This window comes from Cyclospora cayetanensis, unplaced genomic scaffold (assembly GCF_002999335.1).
Source record: "Cyclospora cayetanensis isolate NF1_C8 unplaced genomic scaffold, CcayRef3 CcayRef3_contig_7, whole genome shotgun sequence".
NCBI lineage: Eukaryota > Apicomplexa > Conoidasida > Eucoccidiorida > Eimeriidae > Cyclospora > Cyclospora cayetanensis.
In genome coordinates, this window is record NW_020312700.1 from 90,078 (window position 1) to 107,572 (window position 17,495).

Below are 17,495 nucleotides of genomic sequence, written 5' to 3' on the forward strand. Positions count from 1 at the left end.
TAAAAAACCAATTTGCACGCAGAAAGACACGGGCACAAACCACAGGTTTTTAATCAGCGGGGCAGTCAAAAAGAGCTTCAATGAAGGGGAAGCAGACAGAGAGCGAGGCCCAGCGTTGTAGGTACAAATGCCGACCCAAAACGGACCGTAGTTCAACTACGATGGGGGAAAAGGTGGCTTCAATGAGTGGATAGATTTTATGAATGATGTGCAGAGCATTTCCCAAATGTTTTCGGATGTGGAAGGGGGGTTCTCTCCTTGATATATTCGAAGGAATAATATTTTATGGTGCCGCGACTCTCTGGAAGACGGCTATATTTGAGGAACACAAGCTATCAGATAGCTGCAAGCTTTCCTCCAGTGTGTCATTGCCTTTAAAAAGAGCCCCTGCGCGTTTTCATAAATGCGAAGGAGTCCATGGGTGAGAAAGAAACCAGGTCTTCGTGGGGAAAATAAACAACCTGTATAGTGGGAGTTTTTCGTGGAATCCCTTCCGCACTGCCTTGTTTGAATATCTCTCGGCTTGGCTTTGTTCTGTGATTGTCAGGACAAGAGGCCGTAGACCTTAGAGGCACGCGGAATAGAGCCGAATTACATGCTCAAGGGCTGAAGCCTACTGAGAGGGCTGACGTTGAGGTGCAGTCCTTTGTGCAACAGGGAGGGATAATAAAATAGCTTTACCGTATTTGCAAAAGCATCCAGCTCCCACGTCATTCATTTTCCTGCTCCCCCTGGAAAACGTGTGCACTCCGTGAGTGGTTACACCACCAGGGGGCAGGCATATGTGGCTAGCAAAAGTTGCTCTTGCGACGTAAAGGAGTAGGGAGTCAACTGCAGTAGATGGAAAGGTCCGAGATTTTGGTTTTGCCTTCCAGAAAGAGGATGTTGTGTTGCGCACAAGCACGAGTGCATATGGGTCCGTCACGCTTGCTGTAGCTTGCCTTATTTCCGCATGCCAAGCAGTTGGTAATGCACTTTTTTCTATATTAGGCATGCCGACCGATCGGGACCTTCACTAGCGATTTCTCTCCAATCGGCTATGTGCAGGCATCCCGGCAGGAGGCTCAACACATTAAGTTAATTATACACTTAGCAGCATACGCCTATTCACAGCAATCTATGCAAGTGACTTTCCAAAGTCTCTTACAACGACACGTCCGGTGTACCAAGCCACGCGGTGGCAATGGAGATTCGCCTTCCCTACATGGCCCTAATTGGAATTCTAAAGCTTTCTCGTGCGTTGAAGTCTTAATGATGTTTAGAAGGTCAAGGAAACGTCTAGAGGCCTAGAAACCATTGCTCTGGACCTCAGTAATGACTTAATATTTCTAGCATCCATCCTAGGAAATTTATGGGGAGACCCTAAGGCCCCAGAGGAATATTATTTCACAATCTATCCAAAATGCTCCTACTTTCTTCTTGCCCTCACCCCATAGAATTTACGTATAGGCAAGGAAAAACAGCAGGGCAAAGCGCAACTGCACCCCTGGGCTGTAACAATCCATATGAAATATCCGGGGGAAACAGCTTACTTCACATCCAATACAAATCTTCTGGAAAGTTCTTGAGGGTTTTTCTAAAACAGTCCCCTTATTCCCCGGCCCTCTTCCCCAGAGTTCAAGATAAACAGATAGGTACAGAGAAGACGCGGGTTACTGCATCCTCCATGCTCTTCGATAAATTACATTTAGCTTCACATTGTATACACAGGACGTGCCAAACACTGCGACTCTTCATACAAAGCAAATCATACTGTGCAAGAAATAAGATATACGAAAAAATAAACCAACTACTAATTCATTTCAAATGACTCAGTTAATTTACTAGTGTAGTAGAATGTGTTTAAGTTTATCTCAACCTGCCAGCGCGAGCAAGGTGCACAGGTGAAAATCGAAGCGATGTGCGCAGGCAAATGACATTCATTTTCTCAGTAATGAACAAACACTGCTCTACAGCAAACACACGGCAGAAGCAAAAAGGTAGCTTGCTTAATTTTTGCTGGAGCTGTATCAATATTACTGGTGTAGTTGTGGCTGCTGAAGTCTACCTTGACCCGCTGTGCGTATTGTAGCTATCAGTAATGAAAAGGAGAAAAAAAGGAATGCGGAAAAAAGGATGGTGCCAGATGGCAATGATGAAGAAAAGATATTGGCATGAGGTAGAAACGCTTTAATATACGAACAGATCATTGCCTTTGCTGGCTCTCAATTAGGGCGGTCAATGTACATGCCCCCCAAAAGGACGAAAATCAGTAAGATCTTATGTAGCTGCAATCGAGTCTGCTGACGCACTTGCTCTCACTAGAGATAGAGTCTGGATTCACTTGTACGATGGTATTATAAGGGCAGCTGAAACGGTTCATTTGTTGCAGGCTGCAGTTGCGGAATACAGCCGCAGACCGGGACGGCGCAAAGATAAAGTCTTTTTGTGTTGCTCTACCTCACTCTGTTATGCTCGCAAAAATCAATTGTTTTATTTATTCCTTTATTATTTTGTCTAGCTCTCAATAAACAGAAGGCGGAGCTTCTGTTTTTGCTTGGTAGAGGTAGTCCACCCCTCGCGTCCATTGGTGTGACCTGCATGTTCTCAGAGTCTGTAAAGACGTGAGGTTTTGCTATGCTTATGTCTAAAAAGAAGCAACCACACATAATCTAGGCTTCTTGTGTGTGTTATGTGCTACGGACAGCAAAAGATGCTCCAGCCATAGTATTTGTGCTTCCTCGTGAGGAGACACACGCTTCCCGCGTTTTGCGGACCGTCGAGAAGCGGCCTGCCGCTGGATCTGCTTGCGTTGCCCTTAAACATTGCGACTTCTGTGTACTGAGGAATTGGAGAAAGCTCTGACATTTAGGCAATGAAGTTATGTCTGAGGCATAGCACAAGGCTACGCAAAACGAGCGAGAAACAGCCAGCAGCCGCTGTGCTGCCGCCGAAGAGACTAACTGTCGGACCCGGGTCTCCCGCAGCGGGGTAAACAAACGGTTCCGCTAAGGAGGGCCTCCTTCTTCTTTGCCTTATTTCTTCAGCAAAGCTTGATAAGCGTTTGTTTTGGACCTCTGAAAAGGGGGAAGACAGTGAATACGGTTCAGCGAAGCACCCACAGCTACTAAGGACAGCAGCAGCTGGAGCGCAGTAACTCGCGGTCAACAGGTCTTCGCGCAAACGCTGCATTCCAATATCTGATCAGTTTTTATTGTCTTCTCCTGCCCTTCGATCAAGAGTGTGTCCAGCAGCTACAGTGTTGACACTCGGAAGATGCGCCTCGCTGATGCAAACTAGACACGGACCCCATGTCGTCTTCCACTTGGCCGCGGGCGCTGCGCCCAGTAGCGGCTTTTTTGACGTTCTATGTGGTCCTTATTCTGATCTCCATCCCTATACGAGACGCTGCATCAGTAAGCTAGGGCAATTCCGCTCCTGCTGCTGCTCATTATGAAGGGGCTCTGGCACCCACTCCTGTGGTAGCATCTTGGCTTGCTTCGAATTGCATGTGCTGCTGAATCACGCACATCTACATCGTTTATCTGATTTAGCCTTTGCTCTTCTTGCTTGTCTTTAAGGGATACAAGGACCCCTACAAGTTGCCAGTTGCAAGGGACGTATCGAGTGTAGATCTTTGCTTGCTCTTGAATTGTCTCCCTAGCTATTTTCCCGAGCATCGTTTTGGTGCTTTTCTTGTGAATTTCTAAATATCACAAGGTATTCTTCTCTGGGCCCTTGGGCTCGCCTCTCGCGTTCTGTGCGTCGCTGCCCGTATATCCCTCTTCCCGTCGCCCTGTCGATGCTGCTTAGACCGTCTCTACACTCTACGGCACAATTCGTCTTTTACATGTGCTTATTCAGCCAAGACAGCACAGAGGGTACGCCTACTCGTCCAATTCCAGGCCATGGAATACGGGAGGGTTCCTAGGTACCGAGGCGGCACGGTTAGCCCCGAACGGCAGGCCCCCCGAAGCTGCCATGGAGCCATCCCTCCAGAGTTCATGGCAAGACGGTCTCCCCCTGTTTGAAAGTGAAGCAGGCAATAGTGCAGTAGAGCTGGACCACCTGATTCGTCCGGTGCATCATCACTTGAGTGCGGGCAGACGCAGGGCCTTCTTTGGGGCCTTAAAAAAGGCCCCGCAAACCTCCGCAGACACTGCATGGGAACAGCAAAGTAGGCACCCCGCTTTTGTCGACAAGTCGGTCACCTCCACAAATACCCCAAGTGCATTCGTTATTTCCAATCCATTCGAAGAGTGGATGTCTCCTAGCCCTCCTGAAGAGAAGGTGCTTCTCCCAAAGCCCCCAGCAGGGCCATCTGACGAGCTTTCTCGTGAGGCCGCACGAGACACAGAGGAGCCGACTGCTGAAAAGGCACGCGAAAGCGCTCCGCCAGCAACACCTGTGACTCCTACTCAAGAAGCGCAGGAGACAACCGACGGCTCTGCATCGCCAGATCAACCCAAGGAAGAGGGCAAAGGGGGCGATGAAGTGGACGCCCTCCATTCAAAAGCCGGAAACACCACTGCCGAAGTTCTGGCGGACGCAAAGAAAGATACTGAACGACATGCGCAGGAGCAAGCAGACGAGTTGCAGCAACAGCAACAGACGCAGAGCCAGGACGAGCAGGCGCAGGCCACGCACTCAGCTACGCATTTGAGCTCGGAAAGCCCGACGGCTGGGAGAGAAACTGATAAAACTTCTGTGCTTAAAACCTTCGAGAAGGCCCTGGCGTCGAAAGTGGTGAAGCTGAAGCTGACAGAGCAGGAGACGAAAGACTTTGTAGACACGAAGGGTAAGGAGCTTCGGAAGGCACTCCGCACCAAAGAAGCGAGAACAGCACCAACAGCAGCGGTATGGGCATCAGCATGTGGAGCGAACTTTTAGACATGTGAACCAGCTGATTCAAAGTGGAGATTTTGTCAGAGGAAGGGGGGGATTCCTGGATGATCAGTTTTTTCTACTGAGAGCCCTGTTAAACTAAGCCCTCAGCCTTGGTTCATTATTGCGTTCATTGTGCTGCAGAGGTTGCCAAGAATGTTCGCCGTTTAGTTGGCCTGAAGGCTGGATCAAATCTCCATCTCGAAAACGAGAAGCTTATCAAGCCCGTAGGCACAAGCTTGAACGCGCCCAAGGGGCACAATTAGTGGGAGCCGCAGAGATAATGCCAACAGCAATGCTACTGGGTGCACGATGTTCTGATGGACATTTACGCATGTCTCTTATGGAGCAGCCTGCAAAGCCGTGTTCAGTTCTTGGATGCCTACCGTTTCTCCTTTCTGGCCATCTTTTGACTGCTCTTTCTCTGCTCAGAACTGTGACATTGCAACTTTTGGCCCGGCGTATTGCGCGTCTGAAGAGAACCCGCGAGCCGCGGATATCCTCTGGAGCCTAGAAAACAGGAAGAACAACACGTATTTCGTGATGGCGTTATGCATGCTGGCCTTCGCAATCCTAGTGCAGTGCTCGTGCCGCGTGCTGGAACGGAAGGTTATTAGGGGAGGCGACCAATTTTCACGAGAAGTCATGGAGACCGCATTCCGCCAAATCACGTATATAGCAATTGTTGATGTTATCCTCTGGGGCTGCATGCAATCAAATGTGGCAGGAATCCTCGATGAGCTCGTATTTGGGGATGTAAGATAGGATTCTCTCGCGTCGCTTAGTCCCACAATGGAGACAGGCGAATGGTTGCCGCTGTCATCCCGGCACAGGCATAGATACCGCTGCAAACACCGGGGGATTGCCACGCAGGAAGGCAGCGGAAAGGGGGATGGGCAGAGAGATAGGGGAGACAAGATTCGTGGGTCGTGTAGCATCCTACTTTCTTGCTTTGTGTGGCTGCGGTTGTGACTCTTCTCAGGTGATGCCACAACACAGGGACGCAGATATTGTGCTTGAAAATGTTTCCCCAATGCTTGAAGTTCTTTTTGAGGAGCTATTCTTTGTAGCCATTTTGCTACTAATCTGGTAGGCTCCCCAACAGACACAGTCAGCTGGCCAAATCGTTGTAATACCAAATGTAATGTTTCACTCACGACACCTTTCATCATACATTTAGGGCTGAGAATACTCTTTGTACATAAGTATGTGTATATAACTGCACATACATGCATGCAAAGGGATGACATTGCGTCTTATGTGACAGCGTTTGTGGTGTGCCGGTTCAGGTATGTGGTGTTTGTCATCCTATTGCAGTGTCTAGTTAGGCAGCTGTCAACGTGGATGCGTAAGGTGGACGAGGAGGAAGACGTTGCGGAGATTGCGCGGAGGGCAGAGATTGCGCAGCATTCGACCTGCGGGGGATGCTTCCAGGCAGATGACATTGCGAAAGCCTGCTTCGTGGCACACAGGCAAGCTGGCTAGCTGCCAATAAATTTTAGTGATTTTCGGGGCAATTTAGAGAGCTGGAGACTCTCTTACACCACGAGATTCGTCTCCAGCGTCCCGCGTAGAAGGGCACCTGCGGGGCTGTACTCAGGGGCACCGCTTGTTGTCTGTGGGAAAACGATAGGCTTGTTGTTGACTACACCAGTGGTGGAAGCAAGTGCCTTATTCAACCGATATATCTATGTCTCCTCACACTTGGGATCGCCCAACGCAGGCCTGCGTTTGCGAGTATTTCGAGACCGGAGTTAGGGGTAGTCTTGGACTCTGTATGGCTTGTTGCGGAACGAGCCAAACTGTGTCACTTATAAACCGGGAGAGGCAGGCAGGGTCAAGAAAAACGAGTGTGCTTGTAGGTACAGGGTCACTTATCCTTCATATCTGCGCTTTTGCTTGCTAGATACGAATTCGCGGATAATGTGCAAGCGATGAGCATCCCCGGAATCGATCCCTCTGGGTACTACTTTATGGAGTACATGAGAGCGTCGCTGATGCAAATGGCCATCCAGATGCTACGGCTACCTAACAGCACGCTGGCGTTCTTGATGGTTATAGTGGTAATCCTAAGGCCATTCCTCAGCTTCAGGGTGCATCTGGAGGCTGCTATCCTCTCTATATGCTCTCTGGTGTGTCTCGTATGGATGTTATGTACATGGGCGTACGTCGCGTGCATCGAGAAGCAGCTGTTGCCCCGCCAAATACCACACTATTTAGTGATGCGCTACCATACAGAAGTCGCAGGAGACTCCGCCGCCGAATATATGGAAGAATATACTCCTCCGTACAAGCTCCAGAAGCAGAAGGTGGGTATCCGACAGCCCTGGTGTGTATGCGTGCACTGCAGTGCCTCTCCACAAGGCCCACACCTTTGTACAAGTAGGGCAAGTGGCACATGCGCGTCTGCTACACTTTGATCGTGCAGAATGCGTGGCCGGGTGTCTGCTCCCGCTACTTCTATGGGACTACTCTCCCAAACAAGCACCAACAGCTCTTCTGCTTCTGGGCAAATGGTCCCAACATCGTCATGAGAACCCTGGAGGTAAACAGGAGATATACAAGGCGTGCCGCTTACGCAGAACACGACAGCAAGGGATATCGGGGAAGGACTAAAGCTAGGCACCGATGGTGGTGGAGCTAGCGCGTTGAGCAGCAATGAGGGGGCGAACTGCAGGGGGAAGACGAGAAGCAAAGCCACTATAGCCTAAGACGAGCGTAAACTAGCAGCGTGAACTGATTGGCAGTGGGGAGAAGGAAGACAGTGACGAACCTTTGGCGGGAAAGACCCCATAGCTAAACAAGCACACTACGCATCCTTGGCCATCGTTCATAGCCACGACCGTTGTGTTGACGTTGCCCTCCCACTGCTCTTCAGGCCTCCTACTTTTGTCAGCTGATAGTACTGTCTTGGTGGATTCAGTTGTTGCGTTCTCATCCGGCTACTTGGCTACGTATTTCTTGGTGGGGGAACATTTCGGTTGGCGTCTGTGCATTGCTGCACTTTGGGCTGCTAAAGAACGTTCTATATTCAACCGTACTTGCGCTGCACTCGGGAATGCTCGTCAATCACGATCTTTTTGAAAAGGTAGGACAAGAGGCAGCAGTGAAAGCAAGAGGGACAAACTCATGCGTCCTTGTCTCTCTCAACGCGCACGCACAACAAACCTCATAGAGGCTTCAGTGGTTCTGGGTTCTCTTCACAGCCTCTATGTGACCTTTAGAGAAGGAATTTTTCTAACAATGCGCAAAACTAACAACTATGGAGGAGAGAAGCCACACTGTACTACGCATGGCTTCAATGTGCTGCTGACGCTCCTGCTCTAGGTATGGGAGATCCAGAGGGCAGAGAATGTGAGACGGACGGCAGAGTTAGTGGACGGGCTTCGAGTGCAATCCACGTTATTCGCCATCAATGAGGGAGGGGAAATGTTTTGGAAGCAAATGCAAATCAAGTACGCACACCTGACTGTACATCCCACAGCTCTTATCCGTGAAGTATTTTAATCGATGGAAAGCTACAAAACAACGATGAGAAAGTGTAGCTGCTAGCTAGATGCCTGCAATGTGCATTTGGTTCTTCTATTCCTACCTTCTTAGAGCCCTCTCCGTGTCTCGAGCCGTAAAGGAACAGATGGTGGTCATGTGGGCCTCCCTGGATGAAGAGCATCTAGGACAAATTGACCGTCCAAAGCTATTCAAGTTCCTGAAGTCCCAGGGCCTTTCAATTCGCACTGAAGCAGACGTCAATGTATGCCACTGTGCTGCATGATCTCTCAAATGCTCATTGCCAATGTCCCCAGAGGCCTTATGCGCTTTGAGTGCATGATAGTCAGTAAGGCCTTTCTACTTTCTTTGTCGTATGAAAGCTGGTTCTCTCATGCTTTTCGCCTCAGCTTTTCTTCTTATGAGCATTGTGGGATTTTTGACTGCAGGATTTTCTCCAAATCTTCGATCGCACCAATAAAGGTGGAGTAGATGCGGAAGAGTTTTACGTTTTGCTTATCGTGATAAAGCAGCTCCTCATGGAACCCCTGGATAAGGACGCCCTCAGAGTCTGACCAAGCCCTAAACTCCAGTCGCTGCCCACACATCTCGGTGTATAAGGAGTCCTACAAGATTAGCATTTGTGCATCCGTCTACCAGCCCATACCGGTCTAATTAGGGCTCTCTCCGCAGCTTTGTTTAAGTTCAAGGGTTTTGTGACACTTTAAATAGTAAATGCAGCCGGCACGCGCTCCTGTGCTCGTCTTGTGGGTTACCTGCAGGCTCTCTTTGAGGACAAGTATGGCATTCCATGGACTGCGCCAACTGGGGTGGATGTTAATAGTCTCGCACGGATCCTTTCAGAGGTCTGTTGAGCCCACCTTTGTGCGATGGAGACACTTCTGGAGGGGTTATTGCGATCGAGTTGGTAGTTTCTAACCAATTTTCGTATGGGTAGCTCTGGCCATGCATTCCCTTTCCATGCCAACTCAGAGAAGCGTGTATGGGGTACAGTTTTGGTAGGCTGACTCTTTGCCTGCCTCTGTGTTCTTTCAGCTTGGATTACAGTGGTCAGAGGGGCAGCGCCGCTACCTTCTTGACTTTGTGGGCGGGAAGAGAGGCACCACTGGCGTTTCGGCAGATCTCTTGGTCTCGCAGCTCCAGGCCATGGAAGAACAGACCCTCCAGCCCCTACAACAGGTAACTGCCTCTCAGTAGTGTTTAAAGCATTCTTGAATGTTCACCGTTAAGGCTGCCGAGCTCGCGCTCCTCGTTGCTTTGCTGTGTCCAGACAATTGGGGAAACTCAAAAGGGATCTCAAGTAAGAGGAGGAGACAGGGTCTAATGCATGAAGCCTCCTTTCATGAAGTTACAGCCAAGCATCCCGTAGTGACACCGAGGGAGGGGAATTTATGGAGTGCAGCAGCAGTCCCGCGTACATCGTCGCACGGAGCCAGCTCCATGCGATCAGTAGTCTGGAACTCGCCCCAAACACTGAGATTGAAGATGACGAAAAGGTTGGGGGAAGCTAGGAGAGGCGGGGCATGTACCAGCAACAAATGTAGGGTCGCCCGCATTGTATTTGCTCTCTGCACCCCCCCTATTTCAAGAGAATGGCTTTGAGGCGGGTCTCTGCATGCTGGTAGCACGCAGAGATGGAGCCCCAGAAGAGAAGCCAGACACGATTTTTTGAATTGTTTACTAAGGCCATGACAAGCTAGTGTAGCAGCCATTATCTCCTGCGTCGGCTTCTGCCTGCTTGTTGCCACCTCTTCTTCGGGAGCGCTGTGCTCCCTTCGGTTAGTATTTTCTTCTCTTGCTCTTCCATAGGGCGGCAGCTGGATTCTTGAGACAGCATCTGCTAGCTCATCGCGTCAGGAGCTTAGGGGAAAGAAGCTGCAGCCGAGGTCATCCACCTTTTTCCAGCCGGCAAGGTGAACATTAGCATAAAGAAAGGGAACCGTTGAAGGCAGCAGGGACCCTTCTAGACGACAAGCCGCCAAAGCACGGAAACGCTTGCCTCAACGATAGAGTGGGAGTCATAATATGGTTGAAATACATGCAAACTGCATCATAAGCTTCCGACCCCTAATCAGTGAGCGTTTTGTACCCCTGTTTCACTAGAGGGGAAGATGGCTTAGACTTGAATAAAAAGAAGAGTATGGAGCATAGCCTAAATTCTCCTACTTTGTTGGACAAGATCCCGGGAACAATTTACGAAACAGCGAATAGCTTCAGCAGCCCCCAGGAAGTGCACCAAGTGTACCATAGTCATTCTTAGATTGCACATTCATCCGTCTACAGATGTTCCGCAAAAGGTCAAAAACTTCACAGCTGAGCTCGCAGGAACATGCCACGCTATGTTTCACAGAACATACAGTTCCGCTGATGGTGCGCTTTTCATTGTGCTAAGGCATGTGGTGCAGATTTTCAAGACAAGCTTCGTCTAATGATTCACTTCATCAGTTGTAGTGGCATTTTAACGAGCAGGGTTAAGCAGCGGCGTTGGACATATAGCCATCATACGCTGAAACTCTACAGGTTCTTGTTTTCAAGGTATAGACTTCGCTACAATAGACACTTGATAGTGGTGTGTTACTGGGTGGGTAAGGCAATTCTGAGGCTTTGGTTGCTGAGGTTGACAGGCTGTCTCAAAATTAGCACTTCCACCCGGCGAATGGGATTGGGCAGCATGGAATAGGTGTAAAGGCAGAGAAGACGATCATTATATGCCTGTTTCATTCGACTACCTGCTAGGCTCTTCTAGATTCCACTGCAGCAACAAAAGCAGTACCTGCGCACACCTTCGTTTCACAGAGTATGCATGAACGGTTGCGAAGGGGGAGGGAGAAAAGGCTACGGACGAAGCCTCAGTGTTTGCCACCAAAGCCAAAAGGGAGATATCCCTTGCCACGCTCGCAGACTTCTGGCTCTGAGAGAGCGTATATGCGGCTTCTAAGGTGAAGGCAGGTAGCCTCTTCAACACGCAGAAGCAGTAATCGGTCAAATGGTAATAGTAAAGTGTTGTACCCAGTCAAACCATTATTAGGGTAAGAAGAACAAAACCTACTTTAATGGGGCTGTAGGGGTGTCTGCAGACCATCTTACCCTACAAAGTGCAAGTTAGGACGATAATTGCACATACATTAAGAAGCACCATAATTTTATTTTGTGCTTTCCCGTGAACTCCGCCAAACACCGTTTTCTGGTCTCCCGTATCAAACACATCACACTCTCTTGCCACCACGTCCAACAGCCCGACTCCTGTGCGGCGATCACCTTTTCTGAAACCCTAAACTTTATATACCAGCGCCCTTAACCCCTGAAGAGCGGGGATCTGGAGGCTTTCATCTTTCCATATTGGCAACACCTGCTGATCCCAGCCGGATAATAATAAGGAGAGGAGACTTGCTTTGGGGTGTACAGGCACCTCAGCTGGTGGCTATGCATCCCAAACCTTGTTGGCACTATGGCGACCTTCTGCGAGTCTAATGAGGAAGCGGCAGAGCTTCTAGGCCTAGCGTTCCCGTATATAGGCGATGAGTACGTCTTTAGCTTTTTCGCATGGGCCACGAAGCCGAGTGACATCCTCTACTGCTGCTGCTAGCTCTGTTCCTAGGCAGTCAAAAGCGTCTCGGGCATGTGCTGCTCTTACCGCTGCTCCTTCAGGAACACCCCATCAGAGTTGCAGCAGCAATTGCTGCTGCTGCTGTCACCGAAGCGCTTTGACTTCGTTGCATGCCAGGTAGGGCGTTTATTGCTCTTGCCGCCGTCCCTGGTACAGTGCCTTTTAGCTTTCATTCTTGTATACTTTTGACTTTATGATGAAAAATCTTGTCACTGCTGCCGCTGCAGATTGCCGCCGAGATTGTTGCTCTTGAGGATGAAATAGAGGTTGGCCACAACTGGAACTCGGTGGAAGCGGCAGAGGGCTTCCCTCTTCAACAGTGGCTGCAGCAACGCGGTGAGACTTTGTACTACACATGGGTACCCCTGCTACGGCAGCAAGGACACCAATGCTCGAGTAGCTCCAATCGCTGCACTGTCCAAGATGCCAGCACTTTGTGACTTGCGATCTTGTTGCTGCCGTGGTTTGTGATTGCCCAGGCTTATTTGAGGCAGGAGGAGACTTGCGATCAGCAACACTCGAAGACAGACGTACACTCCTTGGTAGACTGCAGTTTCCCGATTGCTGTGATTGCTACAGATGCTGGCGCTGTAGCTGCTGGAATGGTGCTAGTAGAAGCCAGCGAATGTTATTGAGGCTGATGCGATTGCGTTTTCGTGCTTCTGTCTGCTACGTACAGTGGAGCTTCTGACAGAACTTCTGGCAGCACGGCAGGCACGAGGGCGAGTGAATTCCTTGACTTTGCGTCTTTCCCAGGCTTCGCGGCAGCAGCCACAGCATCAGCAGCTGCAGCAGGCCCTTGCCTCTGTCTGCCGCTCCCTCTCAGTGCAGCTTCCCTCGAAGCCTACCCCGCAGCAGATGGCAGAGGCTATGAGCGCCGCAGCATCAGCAGCAGCGCGCAGGGTAAGTGGCATACACAGCGTGATACAGGTCCTAGAGTCTGTTCAGATTGTCCTTGTCTCCATGGCAGCTGCACAGGTGCATCGGTTAGACAGCCTACACGCGCCAAGGGGGCAAACTAGTGAGCAGGCCGAAGGGCGCTGAGGGTCAAAGAGAGGAGGCGGAGTCAGCCATTTAGGGGCTTATGAGACATTTCGAGAGACCCTTCGGCGGATTGTGCAGTGCAGTGATGCACTAAATGGCCGCGCCCAAATGCTGGCTGTCGCACATGTCAATGCTGCTTTTTTCTTGATGCTGCTTCCGCACCTTTTATGAACTCTCGGTTCAAGCTCTGTTGCTTCCGTACGTGCGTGCTTCAGCCTAGTGCGCCTCCCAACGTGTCAGGAGAAGGCCCTTGGCTGCTGTCAAATTGGCCAAACAGCCCCTCAGAGGAGGCGACGGAGAGGGCGGCTGACCTGCGCCGCTTATGTGAGAGCCTCAATCAGGACTATGCGCTAAGGAGACGTGTCCTCCTCATTCGCGCGAATGTGGCCCTCCAAGCCTTCCTGGTCTCAGTCAAAACATCCGTCAGTCTCGTTTCGGAGCGTCGTTGCTATTCGTGCCCTTGCTGCGGGTTGCTGCTGAGTCGCCCTTAAGGAAGCTTGGGGTTAGGGGGGTTTGCATGAAGAATTTGAATGGATCTTTGCCGATGCTGTCTCGCTGCGGCTGGGTAACTTGTAGTGCTATTCGTTGTTTTCCTGTGGCTGCTGCAGGAGCACGAGGATACCGTTTGCAGAGTTATAGAGAATCTCCACGCACTAGAGAAGGGAGAAGCGGTTCCTGTGTATCTCCATACACCCTTCGCCACCAAGTACGCCCAGACATCTTTCAGAACTTCTGGCCAGACGAGTGATGAGGCGCATTCTGGCATAGGCTATAGGAAAAAAGCAGAGCTGGACAGTGCGAACGACAGGGGGAAGCGGAGAACGGGGTCAAGGTTCTTGAAAGTGACATAGGGGGATATGCAGTGGAGATTACGCCAAGTATAGGGGTGTTGTGGCAGAAGGCCTTGGAAATTCTAGACATGGAGTGGAATAACTGCTGTGCGGCTCACAGAGAAGCAAACTCAGAGGGGCATGTAGTTGTAAGGCTGTGGGAAGAGAAGGCCACACCACATGTTGTCTCGTTCTCCATCTTCCCTGGATTATCATATTTTGCGCGTTGTCTTTTTCTGATACTGTCCTTAGGAACAATGTGTTGGCCGCGGCGTGTGCAACAACGTCCCGGAAGAAGGATGGCGTGGAGGGGGGAGCCCGCAGTTGGATAAGGTCGCAGCAGCTGGTGGGGTCGACTCCACCGTGTGCAGGAGGCAGGCCTCAGGAGATCGATGCCAAGGCGTTTAGGCAGAGTATAGACCGTGCGAACGCGGCTCTTCGCGGAGCACCAGTTAGTGGTGGCAGACATTCAGCGTGAGCTCGCACAAAGCATTCACATCCTAGAATTTTCGAGTTGAAGGCATTACCGGTGAAAAGTCAGGGAGTTTAGAGTGTAGTTCGATCCTTCGTGTGGTGGCGTTTGTTGCAGACCTCACTGGGGAGGGCAGCGCGGTAGAGGCGGGGGTAACTTCAGGGGAGGCGGGCCTAATGGATCCCATGGGGGCCCTCAGGGGCCCCGGAGCGTAGGTGGGGAGCTCAAGAGAGAAGCCTACATTCCGACTGGCGAAATGCAGCAGCAGGCGCAGCAGCATAGAGGAAGTGGCCATCGGTATAGAAGGGGAGGAAATCGAGGCTGGGGGTCTGCCACCTCTTCTAGCGGCCCTATGCGGGGTGGAGGTTTCGGAGGAAGGTAAGGGAATAGTCTGGGTGCATTTTACGCATTCATACATGGACAGACCACATGTGGAGCCCTTATGGCCCTGGTAATTGCGGATACTCCTTCGTAGACACCACACGCCTGTAAGATTTGTTGGGTCAGGAAGCCACACTTTTGGTTTGTCTCATTGTTGCATGAATGCGTGCATCCGTCAGACTTTACGGGGGAGGGAAGATTCACGGAGGGGAATGGCGAGATTGGACTGTGTGCATATCAGCATCAGCTAGGGAAAATGTGCTTACTGTTCTCAGAGCTAGAGACCTGCCGCCAACCTGGAACGCACCCACGTCGGGCCTGTAAGTAGGACGGCCTGGCATGGATGAGTACCGCGTATGTTGGACTGCCTTCAACCATATCTGCCCGGTGCATATGCCCCTACCTACCTCTTGCAGCTCTGTTGGGCGCCCTTGTTTCTTATTGCTTCACTGGCATCCTTGTTTCCGTATGTTGTTAACAGTGGATCTTCAAGGGGGGAAGATCCACGGGGGAGCCTACAGGGCTCCTAAGCCTCCCGGCTGTCTATCTTAGGTCAGTGAGTCTGTTTGTACGGGCATACTTCCTTAGCGCCTGAAATCTATGCGCACAGATATGCAGGGTGAATAAAAGGGGTCGGATCTGTTTGTATAGTGTAGCCCCTCATCCAAGGTCTCCGTAGGGGGCAATTTGAATCCAAACTCAATGCGAAACTTGATAGAAAGTTATTGAGGATTTCCCAAAAGAAGATCCGCCTTCCCTTGCCAACGCCTCCCAGAGCTCGCGATATGAGGGGAGGGGGACAAGTAGGGTGCTCGTAGCTGGACGATTTAAGCACTCCCAGAATTCATAGCTAGCTGCACAAAGTATCTCGCACGCACGGACACAACTTTCCGTCTTCCTTAGGGGGAATAAACTAGCTACCTTTAACCAGTTCATTTAGCGAATTGAGAAATAGCCTTTCCTAAAGTGAATTTTGCCTCCTTAATACTTGTACGAATTGTGTTTATTGTAAGAAATACATTACTGATTTCTGTATTTGGTTCAGGTAGTGGTTGGATACTTTACCCCACATTAAGCGCAACTTTAATGTCCTTTTTCTTTACGTCAGTCGTTTAAACTGTATTTGATTCAACTTATTGGCGGTATTTCTACCTTTCTATCTTCATATAATTTGAAACTACAATTGCTGTACTAGCTGTTGCAAACGGTGCTAACTCGCAATGTTTGCTTCTTGGTGTATTGTATCTACAGTTATTATGTTAATTGACACATTTCCAGCTATTTCCATAGATTATTTATTAATTTAGTAGATTTATATTCGAAAGCTGAATTCCACGATGCTGCATTAATTGCCTATCCAGTATTTTGTACGTTACGACTTCTTGTATCAAGCTGGGAGTACTTCGCGATAAACCAGATATACAAGCAAAAATAAATCGGTCAACATCCTTCTGGTTTTTAGCTGAATACAATAAATGTAGTAAAAGTGTTCAAGTAAAGTTTATCCCCCTACACTTTTCTCCCCTAGTTTCAGTGCGCACGCCGTTACCTTCCGTACCTACATATCGAAACCCACTACGATGAAAGGCAGCCCAGGAAAACCGGTCCAAGCCGCTTCCCAGGCAAGCAAAAAATGTGATGACAAGTGGGAAAGAGATTCACACGTAAGCCAGCAACCGACTATGGACCAAACCAACATGACCATGGCGGCGTGATGGCTTACTGCGGCCGAAGCGTTGAAGTTACGAGTCCTGCCGTACAAAAACAGAGAACAAGTAAAGCTTCCGAGAGAGCATTAAAGCCGGAAATAGTTAAACAGTAACTCCATGCCTTTTAAAGCAGTATCTGCATGCAAATGAACTCCAAAAAATGCAGCACAGTCCATTTAAAAACAATGAAAGAGGCATGAGGATGCCTCTAGGGACGAAATTACTGAGAGCGACTGCACATGGATCTGCGTGGAGAGGTCACTAGGGTGACGTTTACCGGCAACTTTTCAAGCAATCCACAAAAAGTAAAGTAGCTACCTCAGGCGGAGCGTGCAACACCACGTGCCGAGGAACGCTGACTCCGTCAATGAGGACTAGCGCTTCAAGGCGAATAAAACAAATGGTTCGCTTGTAAGCAGTGAATCTTGCAGTTTCTCTTCCGATGACCAGTGACCGTGGCCTTCCCCACCCCTTTGTACAATGAAATCCCTGGTCTATGGTGCCGTTGGCTCTCAATAGACCTAGATTCCAGCGCTTCTGACACTTCCTGTGTATCCTCTGCCTACGCATGGATCACTTACTTTAGCGAAAAAGTTCTTTTGAGAAGCAATAGTTATGAGCCAATCGCGCCTCCGATCTTTGATATAATCGATCGAGTAAGAGAGTGCATTGATTTGTGAGCAGATTGCAATTGATCCTAGCCACATGGCCACAACCGGTATCGTCAGATCATCTGCTGGCGCGCTTCGTAGAGCGTAATCGCCAGGATCAAGTATTCAAGCACCAAACACACAATGGACCACCACAGATCGGAAGTCCTTGCTTGCCCCTTTTTATCTTTGCTGCCCATACATTCGCATGCACTAGCCAGCTGTTCCCTGAGTCTGTCCGCCGAGAATAGCTCCTACTCACATCGGACTACACTCAGACCTACATCAGCTAGGAGCTATTCAGTGTAAACCAGGGAAGGGATAATGCAATGAGTAGACAAGTGGACTGTTGTATGTATTCAAGATAGTAAAAACTACCAAGCCAAACAACGATTTCGGTAAACTTCGAGTCGCGAATATTCAAAAACGTGA

General features: G+C 49.8%; 3 protein-coding genes across 3 annotated transcripts; all 3 read left to right on the top strand.

Annotated features, from left to right (window-relative positions):
* The first annotated feature begins 1,402 nt into the window (after window positions 1–1,402).
* LOC34618403 lies at window positions 1,403–6,769 on the top strand. The gene is made up of 9 exons (XM_026335445.1): window positions 1,403–1,690; window positions 2,213–2,393; window positions 2,501–2,603; window positions 3,885–4,777; window positions 5,008–5,090; window positions 5,446–5,619; window positions 5,846–5,952; window positions 6,153–6,339; window positions 6,587–6,769. Exons 1-9 carry the CDS (start codon window positions 1,403–1,405, stop codon window positions 6,767–6,769), a joined length of 2,199 nt encoding a protein of 732 aa, XP_026191230.1.
* A 624-nt stretch (window positions 6,770–7,393) lies between these two features.
* On the top strand, window positions 7,394–9,972 carry LOC34618402. Its single transcript, XM_026335446.1, has 8 exons — window positions 7,394–7,408; window positions 7,760–7,951; window positions 8,191–8,318; window positions 8,464–8,614; window positions 8,799–8,918; window positions 9,132–9,215; window positions 9,406–9,549; window positions 9,601–9,972. The coding sequence occupies exons 1-8, from the start codon at window positions 7,394–7,396 to the stop codon at window positions 9,970–9,972; spliced, it is 1,206 nt and encodes a 401-aa protein (XP_026191231.1).
* A 2,863-nt stretch (window positions 9,973–12,835) lies between these two features.
* Window positions 12,836–16,419, top strand: LOC113146854. The gene is made up of 8 exons (XM_026335447.1): window positions 12,836–12,880; window positions 13,100–13,147; window positions 13,380–13,727; window positions 13,797–14,041; window positions 14,104–14,316; window positions 14,447–14,701; window positions 14,884–15,024; window positions 16,233–16,419. Exons 1-8 carry the CDS (start codon window positions 12,836–12,838, stop codon window positions 16,417–16,419), a joined length of 1,482 nt encoding a protein of 493 aa, XP_026191232.1.
* Window positions 16,420–17,495: the final 1,076 nt, after the last annotated feature.